The sequence below is a fragment of the Ornithodoros turicata genome, chromosome 1 (assembly GCF_037126465.1).
Source record: "Ornithodoros turicata isolate Travis chromosome 1, ASM3712646v1, whole genome shotgun sequence".
In the NCBI taxonomy this organism is placed as follows: Eukaryota; Metazoa; Arthropoda; class Arachnida; order Ixodida; family Argasidae; genus Ornithodoros; species Ornithodoros turicata.
In genome coordinates, this window is record NC_088201.1 from 34,354,875 (window position 1) to 34,381,488 (window position 26,614).

The window sequence follows — 26,614 nt, forward strand, 5'->3', positions numbered from 1 at the left end:
GAAACATTGACTTTAGCACGTAGAACGTCGAATTGGGCCTGTTGGTAGAACATCATGAAATTAAAAGCGCTAAAACCAGACGAAGCCGCTATTTGTGCGTGTCTTCGTCTCTTCGCCTGGTTTTAGCGCTTTTACTTTCATGATTGACTTTAGAGCGAACTGTTGACGATTTCATTTACGTCGACTAAAGCAAGGTCTGTGGAGGTAAGGTTACGGGTTCTGTAGCAGACTGTTACTGAACTCAAGATACACCACCCGTGATTGTGATGCATAAACGTTCGAAACGCATATGTTATATTTACATATCTCCCCCACCCCCCAGTTATTTTCCTGTAGTGTATTTTATACCCCCGCGCAATTCTTTGACGCCCACGCATAATCCAAGACTGAACAGATGGGAATGTGTAGCAACTTGGATTCTTTCCAAAAAAGATCATCACTGCACAAAGGGCGAATTCTGCACGGAATTGTTTCCACTTGTTGAAGAAATAAAAGATTCATTCCTGAAATGGATGCGATGGGAGCATAATAGTCTGGGGAACGATTTACTCTTATGGCTTTTAAGCAAACATTTGTGCAAAGGGTGGCCGTGTATGGTGATATATTTATACGTGAGCGGATGTTAGGCGCTCTGAAACTTCGTTCGTTGCTTCACTATGAAACTTATTTGCGCTCCATTGCTTTGAAGAAGCCTATGTCATCGTGGTACACCTACCAAACGGGACGATAAAAATATTGGCACATCTACGTTCCTCCTTAATGTAGACGCATGTAGGTTTGGCGCATAGATAATAGCGACTCTCACGCAATTATTGTGAATGTTTCTTCGGAATCTAGCGCTGAGAATACCGTCGTGCATGGGGATATATGAAAGCGGGACCACTGCCGAGCGAACGATACGTAATCAATTTTTCTATTACATTTTGCAACTCTGAGTGTGAAAGTCACAATAAAATTGTAGCAAGTTCTAATAAAACTATTGGGCAAGTTGGTGAGAGTTCAGTCTCGTCGTCCATGCGTCCACACTTGAACTATGACGAAATGCGATCCTTCGGACGCAACCCCATGTAACTGCATCTAAGAATTTGCACTGAAAGACAATGTTCAGAATGCGTACCGAGGGTTAACGTGTTTAAACTTACCGAAGAATTTGTAACAAAAATTGCTCCGTTGAGTCCTCGACTTTCACGTACCAGTCTTGGTAGCTGCGTGGGTATGAAAAGCTGGTTGGTGACTTGGAGCAGCCCGTAGTGAGCGCATGAAGCGCGAACGTCCCCTTCTTTGGCACCCAATATCTATGCCTTCAGTGCAATTTCCACACAATGCAACTTCATCGATTCTAGTATGAAGATTCTTCAAACGCGTTAAGGGCAACCTCCATGGAGCGAATTTTTGCAACAAAGTTAGCGCGGCAGACTGCCACGCGCGTTCCGCCGCCAGTTGTTCGCCGGCACCAGCTCCATGGAGCGAAAAGCCAGCGGACGGCGTCGGGAAGTCATGATGTGATGTCACTGTTGCCAGGGTATCAGGTGAAAGTTTAGTGAAATCAGTTGCTCGAAAAAGTGCATTTAATGTCACAAATTTTGCAACTAAATCCAACAACTGGCTGAAAAGATGCGCCCAGTAATGGTACCGAAAGGCATATTCACTACTACGAAAGGAAAACATGTTTGTCGGCAGAGAATGCCTCACGTTCTAACGATGCAGTTTGCGAAAGAGCGAGCAGACAACAGCATCCAGTTGCAAGAAGAGGTCGATGACGATGATTCTCGAGAGCAGACGACCACGTGCAGGCGATCTGGCGTAGATTCGCAGCGGAAGAGCAGTTTGATTGGTTCATCTGCAGTTGACGCTTCCGGAATCGCGGACGCTGGGCGAAAATATCTGGCATGGGCAGATCGGCGGCGGACGCTCACATTTTTGACGCCTCGCGCAGGGCGCCCGACGCTGAGCGAAGTTCGCAGCTTTTTCGCTGTACATTCGCTCCATGGAGGTTGCACTTTAAGCTTCCATTTTGTGACGAATGTTTGGGGTGCGCGACTATTTATCAGCCCGTGCATGACAGAAACCCTATGATGGCAAAGAGCGCGCACCGTAGGCCAATACCAGCTCGCGTGGCTCAGTGGTTAGCGTGCTGGCCATGTCACGTCGAGACTGGGAGGTACCCGGGTTCGAATCCTGGTGCCGGCTGTTCTGTCTGGGGTTTTTCCTGTCCTTTTTTCTGTCTGGGGTTCTCTGGTTTTCCTCAGACGCTTTCAGACATGTCGGCACAGTTCCCTTAGAAGTTGGCCCAGGACGCACATTCCCCAGGGCGTCAGTCGTGACGTTGCCCACACCCTTTCACCGCCACCACCAGCCACCACCACTGTAGGCCAATGGTAGAATCTTAAAAATATATCGCATTATAACTTGTCCTTTAAATGGGTCATTTTCCTTTCCCTAATTAACGTGACGTGCACCCAGATTATTCCTTGGCATAAGTTTGTCTTTCACGAATGCCTCGGGCTAACTTATGCAGCACTATGAAAGGAGAGCGTTCCCCATCAGTTAAGAACGATAGCGAGACGCGGAAGAAACGCGAAACATTAGTGCGAAGCAACGTGCGCCAGTCGAGGATAGAGCAGTATTTGTCTTCATAAAGAGAACTCGTATCCTGAGATAGTGGAATGCACTGCACGCGAGAACCACGTAAATTTCTGAGGAAACGCGCGAAATGAAGTGCACTAAGTCGGAGGCCGCGTACGAAACGCGGAGTTGCGACAACTGCGTTGGAGGTCACACGAAAAGCCGGCTGTCTCGAAATGTTTCTCAGACGCCTTTGCAAATGAAAATAGATACGAGTGGGACTCTTGCCCTGTGAGCTGAACGCATCTAATTTTAACGGGGGTTAATACGTCTGAGCGAATCGTCAGAATAATATTTTGTGCGTGACAGAATAATTAGCACTAAATTCACACGAATTAACTGCAAAGTGCAAAGTTACGAAGGTGCGAAGACCTTTCGAAATGAGGTGATGCAGGAAGATCCTCCTGGACTTAGGTACCGCCACCTTGGACTGTGCGTTCACTATCGGAATTAGTACGGTTGTCGCTTGGCGTGAGGTCGACGCGGCGACAGAACCCCAAATGCGACTGTGACAAAACTTCAGGAAACAACAACAACACATACATGATGTGACGATTAATGAGGAAAGAAAACTCAGCCATAAATGTCAAATAATGGTTATTTCTCAGTTCCACCTCAGTTCCACGACTAAGGTATGCAGGCGGGGTAGTTTGTGACGATTCATACCGAGTGAACAAGCAGCAAGAAAAACAAAGACGAGAGGCGATGACAATCTTTGTTTTTCCTGCTGCTTGTTTACTCGGTATGAATCGTACCCAACTACCCCGCCTGCACACCTTAATCGTTCTTCATATGTGATCTTAATACTATCATGACCCGCACGCGAAGAAGTATAATTGTTTGGGACATACATTTAGTGATACAGTACTGAAGCGCGTTGGTGATGTTGGGTATTTCAGCAGAACACGCGCGTTACTGTACTAGATAATGATTTGAAATGGATTCTGCTCCCGTTATTTCGTTCGCACACCTTCACATGCAATGCAAGTACACTATCATGTTACACAGAACAACAAGAGACTCGCCACGGCAAGCTTTGTTGTCAGCTACTTCTGCATAAAGAACATCATGTCATCGACCTCGAGTACTAAGGTTGCAGGCGCAATCTTAGGCCAACGACGCCTCCGGGGAAACAGATGGACTTCAAAAGATAAAGGGTGTTCATTAACCTTTTCAGTGGCCACGCCGCTGCCAGATTAATCCAACAAACTAAAAGTCTTTCAAAGACTACACATTAGGGTGCTCAGGCAACAAATATGTAATGTCTCCTGGCTAACTGGAGCTGCAGGGACATCGCTGCTGCACAATGTCGACACAGAGTTAAGGTTCCGCGTGCCTCCATCCCTCCGACAACAACTGCATCTCTCCTGCATAGCCTACGGATGAATTTCCCGCGCACCGACCTACTCTTATTTAAACTCGGAAAGTATGCCTCCCTTAGCTGGCAGTGACGTCGTAGAAGATATTGAGCATACTCTCCGCGTGTGTCTCAAGTACGCCAACAGTCGCGGTGTCCTGTAAGCGACTCTAGCCTTGTTTACATGAACCCGACAGGAGCAGGTCGAGTTGACTATATATAGCGGGCTGAGTCGAACCCGGCCCGACGCTGCATGTGTATATGAACTCGCTCCAACGGGAGGCGATCGTGGCCGGCACGTGAACGACGACGACGCGTTTACATGCATCTCCGAGCTAGTCAACCTACCCCCTGCTACCCTGCTGTCGGGTGGGTTCGGCTCGCCGCGATACGGGGTCAACTCGACCCGACAACGCTTACATGAGCGAGTCGAACCCGACAACCCAATTGAACCCGCTCCTGTCGAGTTCATGTAAATGAGCCTGTTGGCTCGTCTGGGCGCTCGATCTTGCAGGATTGTTAAAATGCAAGGTTTTGTGCAAGGTTTTTGGCCAGTGTACCAGCGAGTGACAGGGTTACAGGCGCTTGTGAAGGTTCTGGCCAGACGCTTTTTTTAACTCCTTGTTAGCGCCGCGAAGCAACTGTTGCTATGAGCGGTGGACAGTAGGAAGGAGTGGGGGACAGGGGGGGGGGGGGTTAGTAGGCGTCCTGGGTCGACTAGACGCTTTGTGATTTCCCTTATTTCACTGCATGCGTACACTCAGTAAGTATTATTCATTGGTCCAACTTTCACCTTCTTTGCATATTGCATCTATGTTTATAATTAATTTCCAATTTTATTAGTCAATATAGAGTAGGGGTGCTGGGGTAGCCTGTCCCGTCGCGACTCACATCCTCCTTCTTTCTTTCTTGTCCACGTCATCATCACCGACATCATCGTGTTCGTACGTCTATAGGGAGGATATTTTCTAGTAGTCAAGAACTGGCGCTTTTTAACTAGGGAGAACTTGCTAACTTGGAGGACAATTAACAGGGACCACAATCGGTCTACATTAGCCCCGTACTTTAATTTACTGCATCTTCGTACATATTTGGGACTTGTCAAGTATGCCTCCGGTCTGCAGTCGTCGGCTTGAGATGAGTGCACGTATTCTGCCCCTTAATAATGGCAGAGAAAAGGAAAGGGAAAAACGTCATTGCCCACCCTGTAGCTATTTAAAAATTTAATTACCGCGAATGTCTTATTTCGTCAAATAGCTCTAATCGCTTTAGTATTCCTGCACCTAATTACTTGGGAAGCTATCGCCTGGAGGTGTGCGGTACCAGCGTTACTTTCTAATTTCGCCGGCGCATAAAAAGGGAGTTCTACCAAACAGCAAAGAAGTTCGTGTGTACTCTGCGATGGCCGCCGTTCAAAGTAAATATCGAGGTGAAGGTCCACCCGAGACTTCCAAGAATTTTCTCTAGTTCGAGCTTTCTTAGTTATGGACAAACATTGCTCTCAGCTATGTAATTTCTTCGTGCGTATTAAACGCATGACAGTCTGAGAAGCCGGGCCTAAGGGCAGGAGTTTCACGGCGCTTTCCTTTTCAACTGTAGAATAGAATAGAAACAGAAGAAAAAAAATGGAAACGTAGGTCGCACTGGTGCGACCAGCTGTTCCAGGACGCTTGACGTGTGAAAGCACTGAGTGATTTAAAAGATTATTTCAGCACGTATGTCCTTGAGGTAGTTCGCCAGTGCACACAGGGCAGGTTGCTGGTGCTGCCTTGGCCAGCTCCTCAGTACCTTCTCAGCACTAAAAGGTCGGTTGTCAAGTTTCGCGAGGGCGTTCTTTAGTGTTCGCCGACTAGAGTCGAAGCGTCGTCCTTTTCAACTTTACTTACCGTAGCACTAGAGAGTGTTAGTAGACCGTTGATAAAGTGGCTTCCGAAGTACCGCACCGAATCTGCGGATAAGATTCTGAGTCATGCACGCTGTCATTAGAGAGTTGTAGTAGATCGTGCGCTATTGCCCTTACATACGCAAACGCGATAGCGTACGATGTACTAAAACTCTCTATTGGTTCCGGTAGGTATACGACAACTTCACAGTGACGTCATCAACAGTCCACTAACAGTCTCTACTATATCAGTGGGACTTGTTGCCGAAAATAATCACGCATATGACTGTACCTCTCGTCAACAACAACAACAACACATAGATGAATGGATGATGATGATGTGGGATGTTTCCCTGCGTTGAGTGCAGGACCCTACCCTATTCCAAAAAGGTTCGCATGAAACGACGACGAGGGAAGGAAATCCCTACAGTTCGTGAAGGACGCCGGTGGCCCTCAGACAGGAAAGAAAAGCGCCAAGTGCACGACACTGATGTCCAGGGTTACTCCATGGGCCGAGAACTTTGCAGATGTTGAATGGCCTCTGATCCAGCATTTCAAGTTGACATTTAAAGGCCCGTCGCTCGCGTACGTACTGGCTGCAGTCTTCGAGAATGTGTCGGATTGTTGCCGGGAAACCACAAGTTGTACACAGCGCCGTGTTGCTGTGGCCCAGCCTATAAAGGAGTGCAGGGGTGAATGCGACGCTAAGTCGTAAACGACGCACGAGAGACGTAAAGAGGCGAGGGAAACCGCCTGGCATTTCAAATAAAAGCGTTGGGTCAACAGCATATAGAAGCGACCACCGGGTGATGTCATGACACCATTCCTCATGGGCCCAAGGCGACGTCAACGCGGACAAGAGGGAGCGCCTATCCCCATTCGAAAGTATGATGGGGACTGCTGAGCGGCGATGGTGAGCCGCAGCAGCTGCCCGATCCGCTACTTCATTGCCTCTTATGCCAATGTGGCAGTATCTGGTGCATGGCATAGGAATTAACAACAACAACAACACTAACTTTATTGTGATGATAACGATTGGGGTTTTTCATCGCCATACAGGCAGGGTTGAAAAAAAAATCCAGATTTTTTTAAACGTATCCTCTCCAGTGGGCTTTTTTGGGGTAAAACCCGGATATTTTTGGAGAATACATACAAGGCTAGAAATGTGTTCTTGATTTCGGGTGACCTCTCATAGTTTCTGTTTACGGAACTGCCTGTACCAGCAACATCGTATCTGTTTCTATTGTTTTCCGAAAAGTAGAGTTCCATGCACGCGTGGTTGAATGGTGTGGATCCTACACGCCTGGATTCGCTATCGTGTTTCGGCGCACTTGAGTTACAGCGCCTCCAGGAAGCGGAAGAAAATCTCTTCCTGAATGGGCAGAAGGAGAAGGAAGCGGGAAGAAGTTAAATCTGAAAAGTTACAAGTTAAAAAGTTACAAAGTTAAAAAAGTTAAAAGCTAAGGTTGCGCGTAACTGGGCTTTTGCAAACAGTTAGACAAGACTACAAGAAAATAAACCGGGAGTTTTCCGTCTGACGTTGATTTCAGAATTGTCTTTCACATCACATCTCGAGAAAATCTCTAAAAAATCCGGATAAAATCCGTGTGGATGAAATCCAAACAACCCTACATACAGGCGATACTCTATACGCCATTGCCCGCTGTCATTTGGAGAGTAGGAATGAATTACACGTATGGGTATAAGGGATACAGTAAGGAATCACGGGAACAAGAACTTACCTTTAATTTTCAACTCAATGCCCATAAACATCAATGCGCATTTCTTCTCCAGGTTCTCTGATTCCTGAAGAGAAAGTTTCGTCATACTCCTCAAAATAATGTTCACTGGCTTCCTTTAGCTAATCGCCACTATCAAATCGGTATGCTCGTAGCTAGGTGCTTCTTCAAATGACGGAACACGAAGAAAGTCACTAGAAGTGATGCAGTGTTACACTAAAGTGTATAAGCAATGAAGCAAGCTTGCCTCAGCCTCAGTGCGCAGCCTCAGTTGGGGAAGATAAGGGGAATCGGTAAATTAAAGATATATGAAATAGTGGGTTAAAACGTCAAGGAAAATGCGCTAAAGTTTCGTGACTCATCTAATCTGTCAACAAGATGCAAGATGCAAACTAGGGGCAAGGTCAGTAGAATAGGCAGAGCGATTGGCAACTTTGGGACCACACTGTCGTAACCTCTTTCGTATTCTCATTCTCTTGCGCAAGATGGGATGTGTGTGCTGGAGCGTTGTCCGGAGCAGCAGATTTTTCGGCTCAATTTGCCCGGGCGCTTTTCTTTAATAGTGTGGCGCAATTGAACCAGTACTTGGCTATAATACGCTCCTCTTGTTGTAGTTTAGCTGCAAGGTAATCAGTGAGCGGAACACCACCCTCATCACGGGAAATTGCTGTCATGACCTTTGCTGTAGACGCTCTCTTGAATTTTCGGGCGGGCGGAGAATTGTGGCGTTTCAATGCCATGGTGCCTTGTTTAGTGTCCCAATGGTAAATCCACGTTCTATCCCCCGTCACAAAACGTACGTAAAAGGAGTGCTCTGATCAACATTCATCCTGGCTAACATCTCATGACAACAGTCCACTCAATTCCCCTTCGTTTCGGGTGTCAGCATTTTCGGTATCTCATGTGAAGAGACCTTCGACATTCTCAAAAGTTCGTGCAATATAGTTCTCGCAGACCAAGTACTAATGCGCAGGTCTATAGCTACTCGAAGAAACATCACATGTCTAATCCATAAACATGTCTTCGACTTTGCAACACATTTCGTCAGTGATGACGTGAACTGGAGGACGTGCCAGTGGGTCATCTTCAAACGACACCATGCCGTGCTTAAACAACGTTGTCCATCATTTCATATCGCGTACGAAGGTGTAGATTCCCTACACACATTTTTGCGTGCGTTCTTAGATACCGGACCGTGTAATTTCTTCCGTAGTGAGAAATTCAGTCGCTGCAGGATGCTTGATGCTGTTATTTGCCTCGGGTGTTGCCACCTTGCGCAGTTCAACGCAGTGAGACTGCTGTGTGACTGGTATTCATGAAATGGGAGTATGATGCAGCATTCCAACTCCGTCATTGCGTTACATCGTACCTATACGCTTAGAAATTATTGAATAACTCCTCGTAACCTTTTCGTGTCCGAATTCGCCCAAAAGCTGGAAGCTTCCTTTTGTTTTGCTTTAGCACCACGAAGCAAACATTGACTACGTGCGTTGTAAAGACATGGACATGGACAGAAAGAGACAGGATAGCAGCAATGAGTGGGGGAGAAGGTTAGTATGCGTCCCGGGCGGACTTCGTGACGGAATGTGCCGACATCTCTCTGAAACGTGTACAGGAAAGCCCAGGGGAAAGCCGGAGACAACGTAGCATATGGTGGAATTTTATCTCGTGACCTCTTAGTCGTTATCATGATCTTAATTCAATAAGCGTATGGGTGTATCCATACTCTCGGGATCGCCGTTGGTAAAGCTGGAAAGTACACCTGCAGAATAAGTTCTCGTTGAAAGTGCATTGGCAAAGCAAAGATGTACAGCGTACAAAGAAGCAACAGTGGCAAGTTTGATAACAATCATGCTAAACGAAATAATAATCATAAAATAGTCACACTTGGGTAAAGTAATAGCGGTTGTCATAAAAAAAACGTCTTCGTTTGTTTACCTCTCCAAGGTTATTGTCTTTTCTACGAAATGAAGGCTATCATACTGTATTAGAACTTTCGAGACTGAATGAGTAATGGTGATGATGATGGTAGAATAAAAATAACTAATAACTAAGAACTAATTCAGTCTTGGTGGTTATTGAAAGCCATGTATCACAAATGATGTACCACGCCCATGTTATTGAGCTATTCAAATAGGTACACGGTACAAAGGCCAGAGTGCTCATTTGTTGCACGTATAGTTGCACAATTTACGTTGACAACACAACAAAGACTATGCGAAGCCGTGAAATACGTACCATATCCTGTCCTGTTCATCGCGGTCTTCTTTTTTGTTAAAACCACGACTAGCGCGACAGTACTTAACAGTACAGAGTCGTGTGTTTGTCCTGTCCCTTTAGTTGCGCCCATACTCAGGCTTTTCACATTATGGAGTTTGTCCACCAGCTGGCCTGCATCTATATGAAATACCCTCGTCTTTTCTTTTCTTTTTAAGCAAACACGAGGCAACACTGTGTCCACGCTTTCACACTTCCATCAGCCTGCCATTTTCATGTAACTGGGAGTTACCGGTGCTAAAGAGCTGTGGTGCACGAAGCCTCTATAGTCAACGTCGGTACAGCTGCGGTCTCGGGGAGCCGTCTAGATCTTTCCTAGTTTGGCCGCTTAATTTATCCGAATCTCCGAGGGGAGTTCCAGGCGATTACCGTCTTTCTTTCGTCCAAATGATTCATCAGCATTGCCAGATCAAGCTGAGGTAAGCGACGATTCGCGAATTGGGCATGAGCCATTCACCTATATCTTAGGTGGAAAGAAAAGCCGCCTTGGCGATAGATACTCCTTAGCGGGATCTGCAGTGTCGATATAAACAGACTTCTGACTCGTGTTAAGAGATTAGCTGGATGTGACGTCCAAGGGAACTGCCAGTAAATGAAAAAAGAAAACTTCTCCTGTATATGCAATCTGGCGGCAATCTTCGACATCACAACAGCGCATTAAATTCTGCGTGGAGGAACGGGATAGGGAGGCCTTGGGGAACGGAAGATAAACGGGCAGCTGGCTACAATAGGGAAGCAGTACCTTTCCTTCCTCCGTCCGCTCCCTTCTTCCCCTTTGAGCGAGTGTTGTAGAAGCGGACGCATCGTGGCGCCACCGGCGACGTGGAATTTGCCCCGAGCTCGGTATTCGGACGCAGAAGCGCGCAGCTGGTGGCCGCGTGTGCGAGTCGAGTGAACAGGGTTTGGTTACGTGCTTCACCGAACTATGCCGTTGGTCATATTGGGAGCTGCACTCACAGCAAGAAGAAATAAGCTGGTTGTCAACATCACATGGCATGACACCGCGCGAACCTCTCTCCAAGACGATCACTGCTGAGGTTCCCACACAAGCACGTGGCTGGGCTCAGTAGTTTGTGATCTTCAACAAGAAATGAAACTGGGTGGAGGTAGATAATGTTTCCGCACTCGATAGGAAGAATACTACCATTTGATTGACTCAAATAACTTTCGTGGTCATGGTGCTGTAACAAATTTTGACTGAGGTTGTCCAAACGCAAAACGATGAGGAGGATGTTTTCAACTGGACCGGGAACGAACTTTGCAGTGATTATCTTACTTCTTCCGCTTCTCGTGGGATGCCGTAGGTATCAAGGTAAGAAGCTTTCATATCGTGTATTCGTAAGGACTCAGTTCCAATGTTAATTTGGAAATGTGACCTTTACGACTGTGGTCATTTAGGAACACATTCGAAGTAACCTCGCTTGTTTTATGAGAGCGTAGAGCAGTGAAGTTCGACCCGGCAAGCAGATTATGAGATTTATGTTTATTCTTTTCTTCTCCGCATGGCAGCTGTAAATGGGGTTGCTGCGCACCTTAACGACAACAACATATCGTAGCATATGATGAGCAGAGTAGTTTTCACTCAAATAATTGCTGCATAACATCTTTTTGAAATTATTCCGTGTAGCCTTCGAATTCGTCAACAAATACCCCTTGAACAACCCCACAACTCGAGTTACTGAATTAAATAAAACTTGCCGGCTAGCGGGCAATGCCAATCATTCCTGCACCCTTGCACCTTGGCGCGTGTACAATGTAATCGGTGAAATATTAAGAGATAACTATCATAGAACACTTCTCCGTTTGCATTTCCCACAGATGTCCACGATATTAGCGAGGTAGATCGGAATGCGTTTACGATAACAGTCCCGAAAGCATGATAAGCCAATCGTATGACTTCTCCTAAGTGGCTCACATAATGTTGCACATTTTTTAGCTTCCTTTAGCACATAGCTCTCTTTATCGTATCGTTTTCATAGAGTGCTTCCGATCAATCAAAACTCCTTATGTTGTTGGAACAGTTATCGTGACTATCTTGGGAGCTACTAAATATTCCTATTGTTAGTCGCTCCAATGTTACCAGCAAAGCTTAGAGTTAACTTCACGATGGCGCTTTGTGGTTTAGTTATTTTGTTGAACACAGCTTAGCGATCTGCTCTTCGAGTATGTCTCACGAAGTATGGCGGGAAGCGGGAGTCGGCGAATGTTTGTTCCAGTTGTCTTGGAGTTCTGTTTAACTGTCTTCCCTCTGGACTTGGACAGAGCTCGTATTATTTGCGTAGGTTTTCTATTGTTACACAGTTCGTTTCTTCGTTAATCTCCATATTCTTGACTTTGTACGTGTGTATGGTGCGAAATGCAAAATACAGGGACAAGCTGTCGTGGTTGTGGGACAACACAAGCAGGTGCAAAAACACATAAAACGGGGGCATAAACATCCTCTGACGCGGTTTTGGAGAACACTCTACATAAAATGAGAACAGATGTGTATGCTTGTTCCTACTTGTGCTTGACCACAAAGAAAGAATACTACGTCTGTTCTCACCAGATGCACACTTTACGTAACTCGGCGAAACGGAGCCGCACACATTTGACGACACCGAGCAATGCGGGTGGACGCACTAGAGGATGTATCCTCAGAGAATGAATCAGGCGAAGCTGCTAAGTAATTACGTAGCAGCAAATAAGAGAACCCACAACACGTTCCTCGTCCTCAAACTTTGTTCCTTTGGTGCGTTATTAATCTGTCAGCTTAATAACGCTCAGTGTCCCACTCTGACTTTGAAGTTGCCGCACTTTCATTTCATGGCACGTGACACGAGCTCAAAAGATTGCTCCTACAGAAATTATAACGGGACGTTCTTCTGAAGGAACTCTGTCAGCAAATAAATGCGGGTGAAAGATGCTCGGAAACCTACAGAGCGTTCAAGAATGACCAGCTCCCTTGACTTAGTCGCCAGGATGAACACTTTCTACGCCGAGACTACGCGGCCAGTGTCGCCAGTTTTGCAGCCAGACGCTCAGTCACAAGATATACCTCTGTATCCACCTGAAAGACACTTTCTTACTTCCAATAATACGTTACAATATAAAAATAAAAAACAAGAAACTGGTAGCAGATGAGTGCTAATTGCGTATTCTCTATGATGACGTTATGCTTGATGTGTAGCAAACACTGAAGCACAAATTGGAGCCTTCGAACTGACCGACAGGGTTCTCGGGACCGGCATCCTTCTGTGCCCATGTCGGCTGATCACAGGGAGGTCCGTGGTGACCAATACAATCCTGAACACTTAGTCTTTAATTAGTGTGAAGTTGTTCCATGAGCACTCTTCCATGTACGCCATCAGTCAGTCGAAGTACGGAGCGATCTCGCAGATGAGGTGATGGAAGAGGAGCTTGTTGATGTTGAAGCTCCGTCACCTTGCGGTAACGACTGATCTCTCGATGTGGTTTCTTCACAGCTTGAGCTAGATTTTTTTTCAGCCTTAGTGGTCAGCTGTAAAAATGCTCTCGCCAGTTTCTTCCTCGGTGTCGCGGGTGGATCTTCTGGTTATTTGCTTGTATGTATACGTACTATTGGAAGAGATAAACAAAAAATACTGTAACTACTGTAAAATACTGTTACTTGCACGCAGGTCTCCCTGCTCGGAAGCGGGAATCCTGCGTGCGCAAGCGTTCTTTTACTATTGATGGTCTTCTACTGATGGCATTGTTGTCAATAATTTTCGACTCTATAGACACTCGTTGAACTTCGTCCAAAAGCCTTACTGTTCTGCAGACTGGATAACTTCTGGAAGTATAATTATTGTTGAATGGAATTGAGATAATGTGTTCAGAATATTTTATTAACATAATTATCTAAGTACACAAGTAACTACTCAGATTACACTTTGCTTTTAACTAACACAATAACAACGTAGATGTTCTGCGTGCAAACTATCGTTACAAGAATGTCAAACTGCTAAAAATATGTACAATCTACCATTTGTATGTACACATATCAAGCAAAATTCGACAGAACAACTGGTTGTGATTATTTACACCATTTACATAATCTGAATCCCTTGTTAGAAAACGAGGTCCCTAGAGCAACGCGCCCATACTACACACATATACACAGATTAGACAACTGACGCAGGAATTCCTACTCCCCTAGCGTCTCGACAGGCAGACAGCCCTCTCTTTCTGATTTTGTTTTTCTTTGGATTAACCATACCCCCCCTCCCTCCCCCCCCTCCTAGCGCAAATAGGCGGTGCTCAAGGTTAGTCACTTAGCAAACACATAACAAGGGTAAGTCTCGGATGCATTGCTCGAATACGTCGATTCTGAGCTACAGCCCGACATCGGAACTTCCAGAGTACGTATGACACAATTATTATGATTAGGTGGTAAAAATTACTACGAGCGCTCACTGCAACGTTACGCCTTACAGCGAAGCGCCGGCGCACTAAAGTCCACAATGTCGACACTAAAACACACTCATGTAGAACATGTGTATTTGTTTCATTTGCACCACAGTTAGGGCAAGTAGAATGTCTTGTAGTTCCCCATTTAACCAGCCGATCTTTTGTTGGAAGTATACCCCAGCAGGCTTTCCAGTGAAAGTCCGCAATCTCCTGCGGCAGTGCAATCGGGTCCCTTCTACCGAGAACGTAGCACTGGTAGTCCCTTCTTCAGAGCATAGAGACTGGCATATTCGGGATACTTGGACTTTCTCTACATCTATATCCGGAAGGTTAACTTGTACAAATTTATATTGCCTGATAATCCCTTTATAAAACTCTGGTGGATTTTCTGCTGTAGGATACATATTGACAAGACCCCTGGGTACAAGTGTCCTGCGTCCCGGTCCCAGCCAGTACATGACCAGAGGGCGCCCCGGTGAATCGACTTGATATAATATGCCTAAAGTGTTTCTCAATGCAAACAACGAACTGTATGTCTTCACACATGGAAGGCTCCACCCACGCTGTGCTTTTGGCCTCCCTAACACATCGCGCGATAATAGGTGTTTCTGGTCCTTCCAGAAGAAGTTAAAGATTAACGTGTTCACCTTTGCAACGATCTTCGCCGCTATCATCCTTGCGGCATACCACAGTTTACTGCAAAATACGCATTTAATTAGATACGCACGGTCATGATAAGAGAGTTCAAAATTACTCGCAGTTTCCATCTGGCGTTCCAGCGTTTCCACAGCAGTTGTCCAGATAATGTTGCAGGCGTTTGTTTGCTTCTCTGAAAGAAAAAGAGGGAAAAACAAACAAACAAAAACTGAACACTGACGTGTAATTCATAGCACGAGCCCATGAATGCCATGGGATACAGTAAAACGTCAGCCGAACAAGAAGTTCAAGACAAACATGGTTGTTGCAAGCTAGACGAGTTGGTTTTCTGCTTCATCTAACACGCAACCGTTAATCAAGCGTTTTTTTTTTTCAACACGCTCTCAAACTACGTTCGGTCGAAAAGGTTGCCGCACTTGTTGATCACACGGCTTAGAAAGCTGTATGTAGTGCTGTAATGGCAGTCTCCATAGCAAGGAAGTTGAGGCGTGGGTACCATGTTGTTTCGTTAGATCAAGGCTGCTCTTCTAGATTTTGCTAGACTAAATGCAAGACTATCTGCTCGATCGCTTTATTGTCTAAATATGGCGAGTATGCATAGCTACCCACGGAACTTGGTCAGTGCATTATTTTCGAAATGATTTTCTCACACTGTTCCAAGGGCACAATCCTTCAGGTATAGTTCCTGATCGATGGTAAATACGTATCTCATTAACTGGCTAACCTGGACCGAGAGGAGGCATCGATAGCTACCCAAGTTGCAATGTGCTGAAGCTGAGAACGCGTACACGTAGATTGGCAGTTCAAGATTGTTGCTTTTGTGCTCAGCCAACACCTGTCGACCACATCTACGCACCTGAACTTCCAGAACGTTGTGCTTCTTGGGCTACTGCGACACTCGTGCTCCGTCGGTCCTCCGGGAATTGAAGACGCGACGCGATATCCTTTCAATTGAAATGCCACACTGAAATTAGTGTATGTCCTGCGTGGGGCCTTCTTTCAGGTTATAGACCACACATTTCCATGTCAAAGGAAAGTTTTGATCGACCGAGTTTGGATATCATTCCCGTGTCAGAACAAGGCTTGCCTTCTGTTTCCTTACAGCGAATATCGCATCCATGATGTGGCGTTTCTATTATGCGAGCTCCATGTGCGACCGAAAATAAGAAACGGCAGCGTTGCTGTTCTCTGCGGACCTTTCCGGGCTCGCCTCTTCTTTGTTCCTGAAGGGAGACTGCCGAATAACTCGAAGTTCTTGTGCTGACCATGATAATAATGAGCCAGGTGGATGCAAAAAATAGGAGCAGATTTGGTTTGGTGTAATATTTCTTATGCCTACTTCACAGAAAACTGTTCCGCTGCCAGGAGTAAGGACGCCGTCACGGGATCAGGGTTTTCAAGAATCAGTTTTGTTATACCGGATTTGTTCGTTGAACCAAGAATTCAAGGGCTGAGATTTCTTCACATACAGCGAGAGAGTTCCTTAACAGAAGCCACAATAACTCTCAGTACTTTATAGGTTATAGCACACATTTTGTACCTTACCATTTCGCCAAAAGTGCCGTCCGTAGCGTCAGTCCGTTCTCGGTCGGAATCGGACCTGCAACCCTGGGATAAGTTAGCGGACACGCTACCAACTGACCACCGAGGCAACACCACCTAGATAGAGAAAGCCTGCTTACTCGTCGACGTGACGTAACAACTAAGAGTCAGCCAGTCGGGATCGCGTTTTCAACGGCGGTAGCCAATCACGAACGAGCTTTCAGCGGTCGTAGCCATGGAGACGAACCACCGTCGTCTGCGAGCAGTGATTGAACGTCCCCGCGTACTAAATGGGAAATAAAGAGCAAAACAGTCCCATATATTTCTCAAGACTGATTTTCTGAAAAGCGTGTTGCGCTTTTTGTCAGGTCTTTTGTCTTCAGGCCTACATGTTCCAACTTAGCTGCAATCATATGCGAGTTCTTGAATTCGCAGAACGGCGTCACGCAGTAGCAGCGGAATTCTAGACACACAGCCAAGGAGAGAGAGAAGGTAATAAACATGCCTTCTGTATCCAGGTGGCGTTGACCGAGGCCGGTCGGTAGGAAACCAGAGAAAATGTATAACGACTAAGCACATTTCAATAACTAGCGAAATTACTCCCCTATCCACTGTTCAAGGGTCTGCGACGCATAGTGAATGGTTGCCACCCTCAACCAAACGCCTTGTATAATAGTTTGCGCAGCTAATTCTGACGTGGCTTCGTGTAATAAAAACAAATCTCGATAAAACGAAAATATATTCGTTGAACCACATCCTGTTCAGAACAAAAATTTCACAATTTCTTAGTGTTCCGTCATTTTTCGTCTGTTGATTCCAGGAGCACTATACTTCACCTCTCAACCGTCAACATCGAGAGCGCAATGGAAAATGCTCGCGGAGATTTCATTGGAGGGGAAAAGAGGAAAGGGTTCGGTTCACCGCGTTCCGCTTCGGATTACGAGCCAAGCAGAGCGTACTTAAATAGTCTTTTCCAAGAGCTTCGTTTTGAAATGGAATATGAAGACACCCATCACTCAGTTTTGTTCTTTTAGTTGACATTTAGTCTTTTTTTTTTTTCTTTCTACAGCAATTTGTGTTTTTGTGTGGTCTTTGTGGACCGGTGTACGTAATACAGGTTAACGTTTTCAGCTAGGACGTAAATTGTAGACACAAACACAGAGCAAAAAGAAATAGGAGGGGAAGATTGGATGAGGCAATGCCCGGGGATCTCTGGGTACCATTTCTATGTGAGTGGTGTACCGTATCCATAGGTCTTTCGCATTCTGCCTACGGTCATTGCAAACGGCGTTTAATCGTTACCCGGGCAATGTATTTTACCGCCGCAAGGAGGAACCAGCAGACCTCCGAGGAATTTGTTTCTAAAACAACTGCGTTTTCTTCCATTCCGTGTACAGACAACAACAATAAATGATGACGATGAGATGGGGTGTTTCACCGTGTACAGAGTGGCGGGTGGTGGTTTGTTTTTTCCTAACCTTTAACACGTCCTCATCGACTGCCACCTGTACAATTCGGAGAAAAGCAATATTGCAGTCCCAACTGACTCGCATCAATAGCAAGCCGCTTAGCCTTGCCTCAATCTTAAGTTGATGATCTAACCCTGCGCAGCATCATTAGTGTCTGCAGTCATTTCAGCAGTTCTTGACGTCTACCGGTCTGCTTGAGCTCCTTTAGCCTCAGTGACTTTTGCATGAGTATGGAAATGTGATCTATGGGACGTCCATCGTACTACATCACGTGTTGTCGACGGATGAACAGATGAACTGCTAACCCCGACAGTTACGGCGCTTCTGCACGTGCAGTATCTCGCTTGCAATGTGTTCGTGCGTGTGTGTATGTCTCATCTCCTTCATCGACATGTCACTCATTTTCAACCCACATGCACTGGGGTACAGGGCATAGCAATCCCTGCGGTGAAATACCTCATCCCACCTTCATGCATGTAGCTGCTGTTGGTAAGGGCTTTCGCGTGCTCACATACGTGAAGATTACACAGCTCAGCACTGTCTGTGGTTTCCACCTTTTGCAAATTCGCTGGGCGCAGCTGTGTTCATTTCGCAGAAGCCTTGCACAGCGGATGCTTCGTGGGACCAGATGTTTCTCCTGCAGCAGTTTAATCGTTCGCTTCGGATGCCACACTTTCATCGTCTGTCCCGGAGACTTCGCCTGTCAGCGTCATCCGTGCGTTCCTCCTCTTTCGTAAGGAAACAAAAGCTCGATTTCTTCTTCACATAAATCATATCGAAGCGTTACCACCATTTTTGAACGGATGGCGATAGCAGTGAATAGGCTACACCCTCCGTGCTCTATTGCCATTTCGGTTTTTTCGACGTCAGATCTCACTTCAAGCTGCCTCCAGTTTTTGAGACCAATGCAGTCCGGAGGCAATTTTCTGGTCAAACCACGTTTTACCGGAAGGGTCCGCTGGACCGCCAGTGCACGTCTGTATATGTCAAACATTTTTGTTTCCTTTATTAAATAGGTTTCACAGTTTATTTTCTCCAAAACTCACACAGGTCCTGCAGAGCATAACGAATACAAAACTAATTAAAAAACATAGTGCCACGCAGTAGAACGAACTTGAAACAAGAATGACATCGTAGACCCCGTTTGACAGGATAAGATTTGAACAGATTTGTCGCAGATAAGATTTGATAGATTTAGATAGAGATGATAGAGATAAGATATGATAGATGATAGAAGATAGATGATAGGGATGATTTGATAAGACGTTTGATAAGACCTAAGGTATCAGAAATCATAATGAAACCTATAGATTGTGCATCATTCCGGCGAGTAGCGCATGTATACTTTATACCTTTCTACAACAAGTTCACTGAAGTTTCGTGGGTTCAATAGGCAAAATAATTCAGCAAGAGAGCTTGCCGTTTACGCCACTTCGTGCTACATCGCAGGAAACGCATTTGTTAATTTTGAAATTAGCCGGAGCTACCTCAATGTAGTAGAACGCTGCTGAAACTCGGACCGAAGCTATCTCAGTCGACGGTTCCTCCAAGGTGCGCTGGCATGGTGATGTGTCTATTCACAGGGTATGATAGACCTGGAATCTGTTGAAAGCGATATTATTTCAAATTTACAATAAGACGACCACGAGGAACGTTGCACAAGATAGTATTTTATAGTTTCGTATCTAAATTTCCTTCATCATATATAGTTCAAAAATCGCAGCAACGACATCGAATAACAAGCGGATTTTTTTTATTGCATACCCCACAGCGCCAATAAAGGCATTTTAGCGGGGGAGTGTTACATGAACAATGCGGAAACGACGAACATGTACACAAAAACGCGACTGGAATGGGAGCTGCCATTACTGCTGCCACCCCGTGGTAGTCACAAGAACTGTGCACGGGTGGACTGCCGTTTGACGAGTTCCTTCATTCCGTGTTTGTGTTCATTCAGTTTTGTGTTCATTTCGTGTCCGTTCATTTTCCCCCGCTCGGGAACCGGTGTAGGAAAGATATCGCATCGGCCAGCGCTGCTCACGTGAACAACTGTGCATATCGCACGCGGAAGCAAGCAACCTTCTTTTTCCTTGATCTTTCGAACATTGATACGCTACTCAGATGTTTACCGGGTGACTAGTTATATGGAATGTTATCTTATCGTCAGTCATACTCATTAAACGGCGGCCGCCAGTATTCATCCCAATAGGAAGAGGCGATTTTTGCAGTCCACCATTGTTGTGTCGTCGCTGGGAACGAGGCTAAGGAGCGCAAGGAGACTGGTGGTTTGAGAGTAACGCGACAAAAATGACAAAAGAAAAAGACGTACCACTCTGACAAAGGCTTCAGTCTAGACAAGGAGGAGGGGCAATCAGGTGCACTAACAACATTATGTGGCAATCAATTCAATTGGGGTATCGTGCGACAAATAAAGGACTGGTTGAAGACTTCAGTATGGTGATGATATGGTTTTATTTTTTTAGTATGATCGATCCTACTTGATAAGTACTCAGGGGGCGCGAGAAAAGCATCCTTATTAAATGCACCGGAAACACTGTACCTACTACACGGTGTAGTGGTCTCCCACATTTGCCTTTTTCCCCCCGAAAAATCAAATGGAATGTGGAATAGAAAAATCGAGACTAAAAAACGCTTGAGGTGCGGGCGTAAAAAAAGAAAAAGAAGAAAGCAAGTGACCGCGAGCTTTTCACCATTGACCTCGTGGACGTTGTTGATCATGATCGTAATAATAATAATTTATTGAATCACGAATGTGACTTGGGATAGAGACAAAAAGTCACTCAACGTGACTTGCAAGTATGTATACACACACAGCTATACAAAATACATAACCATGTGCATGTTGCGCACATTTAGAACCCTGTGACAAAAATGCCTGGTAATACAGCCCTTTAGTGCCCTTAATATGTCACAGTGAATTGTATTAAGTATATGTGGTAATGCGTATTGGAGCCTCTGTTTGCCATAATTTGTCCTGCATGCGGGAGTTGACCATACCCGTTTATTACGATGTGGGCAGTTGTGTGCAATAGGTGATAAATTTGCGATTTCGAGGAAAGCCATATTATTGGCATTAGCTGCTTTATCATGCCAATTAAATTATTATTCTAACGCCTTAAACTCCGACATATCGATAATATATATCGTGATAGTTGATAATTATTGTGATATAACTCTGTTCCATTAAAAGAATAAAGAAAGAATTTGGCGCAGTTCTGCCTTAGTGGCTAGTGCGCCAGTAAAACTCAAATCAAATTAAAAGAATACTGCCTGGTTAAGTGACCATAGCGCGCAGACGAAGCCTCATTTTTTGTGACCGTTGAGCGGTCGTGCACTGTGCAGTAAGTAATACATGTACTGCTTAGAGCACTGCAAGGGGCCGAGCTGGCTCGAAAACACGAACCCGAACCGGGCTGCGTTAGGTTCTCACAGTTGTTTTGACCCCATGGCTCTGGTCCTTAGCTGGGCTCAAACTCTTGTCAGTCGTTATATTTAACATAATTTTGTTGAATTCTCTTTTGAAAAGAAAGTAACTAACTGCTGGGGTCCTTCCTTTCTTCTTCCTGTCGACACGCGTAATAGTAATTGAGGGACAACATACATATTGGAAAGTGAGGTTCACCGTTTGCCGTGTGTCCGGCCGACACGTTCATCTGTCTGTGAGATTTGCATTGAAATCGTATGATTCATCTTTCTTCTTGCGTTTGTAATAAGCCCGACCCAATGGCTTGCAGTTACGGCTTATCATTTTTCCTTCACAGATTGCATTCCATTCCTTTAGCACATTGCCCGCAGCGGGAATGGATGATTCCGAGAAAGGACATCATACGGCGAACATAAAATGGAAGTGAGTTTCTGAACCGACAGGGGAATGACATTTGGATGCGACGCGTGGTGGTCGCCGTCTTCCAGAAGGACAGCGTTTTACCTTTCCTTTTCTTTTTTTTGCCGGCCGTTCAGTGCTGTTGAAACGCGTTGTGAGACAGTTTGGACCATACGAACGTACATAGAGCTCTTCGCGGGAGCAGAAAGCACTGAGCGCCCAACATTCTGGTCAAAGTGCATAAAGTCTGCACAGGATAAGTTCCCATGATCAGGGTTCAAATTCGGTGTCCGTGTTAGCGCCGCGAAGCAACTATGGCTATGAGCGGTGTACAGACGTGGACAGGTAGCGAGGGCAGCAGGAAAGAGTGAGGGACAGGATCCTTAATGTACGTCTTGGGCCGACTTCAGGGAGAACTGTAAACCTCAAACAGTGGTAGGATTCGAACCCACCACCTTCCAGTCTCCCAGTGCTGATTTTAGGATTTTCAAAGAGAGTGGCTTTAACGAAGAATGTCTCCCATTTTGGTATCTCACTTTTGCCCGAAACCCCCTAATTAAATACTTGATTATTAAATTTTATGTAATTAGTCGTTACATAATTAGTAGTTACATACTCTCCCCGAGAGGATGTCGGCCTTGCCGCATAACTCAACTGCAAAAACAGCATTTATGCTGTTCTCGTAGCTTTTGTTAAATCGAATGCAGCTAAACAAACAAACAAACGAAGAAGCACGCACGCACGCACGCATGCACACGCACCTCCCCCCGTATAACGTGCGAATAGTTCGGGAAGTAAGAGTTGGCTCTTTAAAGCAACACTCTACAACTACATCAAAGCTAAACAAACACCGTCACGTGTTCTTATGATGCTCAGAGCCGCTGTTACGAAATATCAAAATATTTCAATTAAGTGCAATTCAAAGTATAACTGAATTTTAGGGTGTATCCCGTTTGAAACCATTAAAAATAATCTTTCAAAAATAAACGCGTAAGTACCCACTGTTAAAAATATATCTCCCAGAATATACGTTTAAAAATAAACGCACAAAAATAATCGCCGAAATATCCCCGTTTAAATATAAACGCCAAGGAATCCACGGTTAAAAATATATCGTTAAAAATAAATCGTTTCAGAATCCCCCCAAATCCACCCTACAGTTGCTAGAGTCATGTGGTATGGCCAAAATCAAGGTGAACTGCAAGCAAGGGGCTTAACCTAACCTCACAGGACCAAACTAGCCTAAACTATCCCAAACTAACCGAAACCAAACCAAACTAACCTAACATAACATATGATATAACCCGGCGTAAATTGCAATCAGTCCGCCTCTGTGCTAGATGGTGAGGGGATTTTGAAACAGTTTATTTTTAATGGTGGATTATTAAACGGTGATCTCTAAGCGGGGATAGTAAGCGGTTTATTTTAGGAGATATATTTTTAACCGTGTATTTTTTAAGCGGATTATTCTTGAATGTTTTATTCTTAAACGTTTATTCTTAATGGTGGATTTCGGGGACCCCCCGAATTTTATGCGCTTTCACTGCCAGTAGCTTGTGGTTTTTGTGTGACGAAACGATCAAGCCACCCTTTTGAGACAAAAATTTCTGATTACGTTTTGTAATATCTCAAAACAGTCCTCAATCATTCTTATCTTGGTCGCACATCCTTGTGACGTCCGTCATGGTGTGAGAGATAATGCTCACGTCACCGTACAAACTAAACGCGACATGAACGCGACTTTGTTTTCCTGGTTTATCTCAAGGACTACGACCTACTCATGGATGAAAGATTAATATGGTATCTACGGCACATGTGCCTTGTAGGTCGAACACACTTTAAAGAATCGTAAGCGCCCTCCGATTCCCACTCCGTATCGCTGTCACTCAATCATATTATTCATATACCAGCAACGTGACGTCAGCCACTCCAAAGGAATCAGGCAATTGGCTTATCACGTTTTCGGAAACCTTATCGTGAAACTTCTGCGTTCTCCTAAAACTCCCTAATCTCAAAATCAGCGGACTGCTCCAAACTGTTAGCTGGAAGTGGGGAGCTGTCTATTGCACCTTTCTCTGTATTCATCACTTGCATCGTCACTACTAGTGAACTCTTTTCGTCATTCCATTGTGAATGCTACGCAGTTCTCTGCTTTTCCTCGTGCTCAGTAAGGGTCCGGGATGCAAAAGCAACCGGCACGTCGGTCCTGTCGGGAACCTTGTGCAAAATCACGCCATAGGCAGACGTACTCAGACCCTCTTCACTGATCGTGTGTCCCGATAAGTATGCTGCCGTCGTTTGGAAAAAGCTGTCATTTTCTTTTTTGCAGCGTTAACTCATTTTCTTCCAGTCGGCGCAGAACCGCCTCGAGGTTACGAAGCCGCTTCGTTCCTTCCTGATACTAAGATGTATGCTGGAGACCATGTAACGACTGATCTATTGCTCTTTAAAAAATATCTGAGGAGGGCGCGATACCAAATGGAAGTCTGTTGACTTCGGAGAGTACCAAATGGGTATTGATGGTCAGCAGCTTTTTATACCATGTATGCATCGGTACTTGCAAGAACACTTTCAAAAGATCCAGGTTCGAGAATATTTTTCCACACGAAAGATTTGCGAAAACCTCTTCGATCTTGGGTGTGTCTTTTTTCAGGCCTTCTTCGTGTCTATGTTCTCACTTCTTGAAGGTGGTTTACTGTCGACTTATAATCGCTGCATAAGCGAATTCCACCGTCTCTTTTAACTACCGGTACGTTGCGTATTCGGTGGGTTCTACCGAGTTCAAAATTCCCAGAACTATTGTATATAGTTCGTCTTCTACACGTGCCTTCAGCGCGTGAGGCAGTTGTTTCGCTTTCAGAAATTTGGGAACGGCCTGTTTCATCGAGTCGCAACCTAGATTCAAAATCCTTTACGCATCCCAGTTCTTCCGAGAACACCGTGTGTACTTTCCAGCTTCCATCCTGGCTGCAGATGTACGATTGTGAAACGTTTGTGATACACGTGAGCTGACAGAACGGTCGCTGCTGCTCAAGTATCAACTCGCATTCGAAGCCGTGTCTTTTCCGCGCCAAGCGTGACCGTTTACGGGTCACTTCTGTGGGTAAATTCGTTTTTGACATCAACCACTTTCACGCAGTAGCTTGCCGATTTTGGTTTCTTACTTCGTCCCTTGTTGGTATTACAAAAGCGTTTAATGTGGCCCCTTCTGTCATAGCTCCTACAGACTTCATACGACAGTTTCGTGATTCGTATAGCCGCAATGTAAACATTTTAATTTTACCTAGCTTATGCGCACTGCCGCTCTCTCGCTTTACTTTCGCATTCGTGGATTCATAGCACACAGGTTCCCATAGCAACGGCCGTGTCAAAGGTCTTCTTCAAAGTTAAATCTACATCGGAAAGAAGTCTCTTTTGTACAGCGTCGCTGGTTAAGCCACAACGACGGCGACCCCTAAGTGCTTCATTCAGCATTACACCAAGTTCGCACGTCTGTGCCATCTTCTTCTCTTTTTTTTCTCTTTCTGCCACGAAACGGAGCACAGATTCATTTTCCTTCTAGTTTCGTTTGTGGAATCGGAATCGCTCAGCAATAACGAGGGGTTCTTTGTTGCCCGTCTTTGTCGCTTGAACGATACAGAAATGATGACAAAGAGCACCCGCGTCGCGAGCTGGGCAATGCAGCAATAAATATGCACACTAAATTCATTACACACTGTGATCATGGGCGACGCCACAGAGTGCGATCTGTGGATTAATTTTGTTCCTTCTATAACGTGCGCCGAAATCGCAACACGGAAGACGGCGTATCAAAGCAACCGTGTCATGCCTCAAAGTTTCTGGCTTCGGTCGGGTTCGATCCCGCCACCTTGGGATCAGTAGGCGAACACGCTACCAACCGAGGCCGGTGGTAGTAAGTAATACCCTGTCACACGGGCACCTTCGAGCTGCATTGAGCCAATGCGCATCAAACTCAATGCAGATCAGGCGTAGACAAACGGGCACCGTTGAGCAGGATCGCCAACCCAATGCAGGCCCCGAAACGGGATCGTGCTTCTCAAGCTGCATTCAAAGCACTCTCGATCACAGCGAGCGATCTCCGACCGCGCAGCGTGTAATCTCGAACCGCGCGGCCTTTGCGGCTATTGGCTATTGCGCTGCAATCCAACCAGTCAATGCGCATTCAGATTGGCCCGTGTAGCTGCGGAAACGTCGAGCACTCTTGAGGAAGTCAATGCGGATCGGCCTCAAGCAGCATATAAAGTGCCTTTGTGACAGGGGTATAAGGAGAACACATAATAGGGTGGTGGTGCTGGTGTGAAAGGTGCTGGTGTCAAAGAGCTCGCCGTTGTCGACGGCTCGGCCTCACAGAGGTGGGCAACGTCACGACTGACGCCCTGGGGGAATGTGCCGACTTCGAAGGGAACTGTGCCAACATACGTCTGAAAGCGTCTGAGGAAACCCCTGGAAAAAACCCAGACAGCACAGTCTGCACCGGGATTTGAACCCGGGTACCTCACAGTCTCCACGTGACATGGCCAGCACGCTAACCACTGAGCCACGGGAGGAATAGGGAATGTTAGTAGATGGTTTATAACGTTACCCGGAAGCTACCGTAGCTACGGGAACCAATGGCAGCGTACATGACTCAGAATCATACCAGTTGGTTGGGTGCCGTGTGCTCCGTACTCCGGGTGCCACGTTATCAACGGTCTACTAACACTCACTATTGTCTGTTACTGTTCCGAGCGGGCCACGGCTGCCAACCGTATAGCCGCCACGGGGAATTTCACAGTGTATGGTCAGTGCTGT

General features: G+C 45.7%; 1 protein-coding gene across 3 annotated transcripts in view; it reads left to right on the forward strand.

The window, feature by feature from the left end:
* The window catches only part of LOC135377951 (roundabout homolog 1-like), a 366,826-nt gene that overhangs the window by 30,619 nt on the left and 309,593 nt on the right, over positions 1 to 26,614 (forward strand). For 2 of the 3 annotated variants that reach the window (XM_064610735.1, XM_064610736.1), the window contains exon 1: positions 10,692 to 11,192. The exons of the other annotated variant lie outside the window; for it this stretch is intronic. In XM_064610735.1, coding sequence (XP_064466805.1) covers positions 11,102 to 11,192 — 91 coding nt within the window. In that variant the 5' untranslated portion in view covers positions 10,692 to 11,101. Of the gene's footprint in view, positions 1 to 10,691; positions 11,193 to 26,614 lie in introns of those variants that run through there. 3 annotated transcript variants of the gene reach the window in all.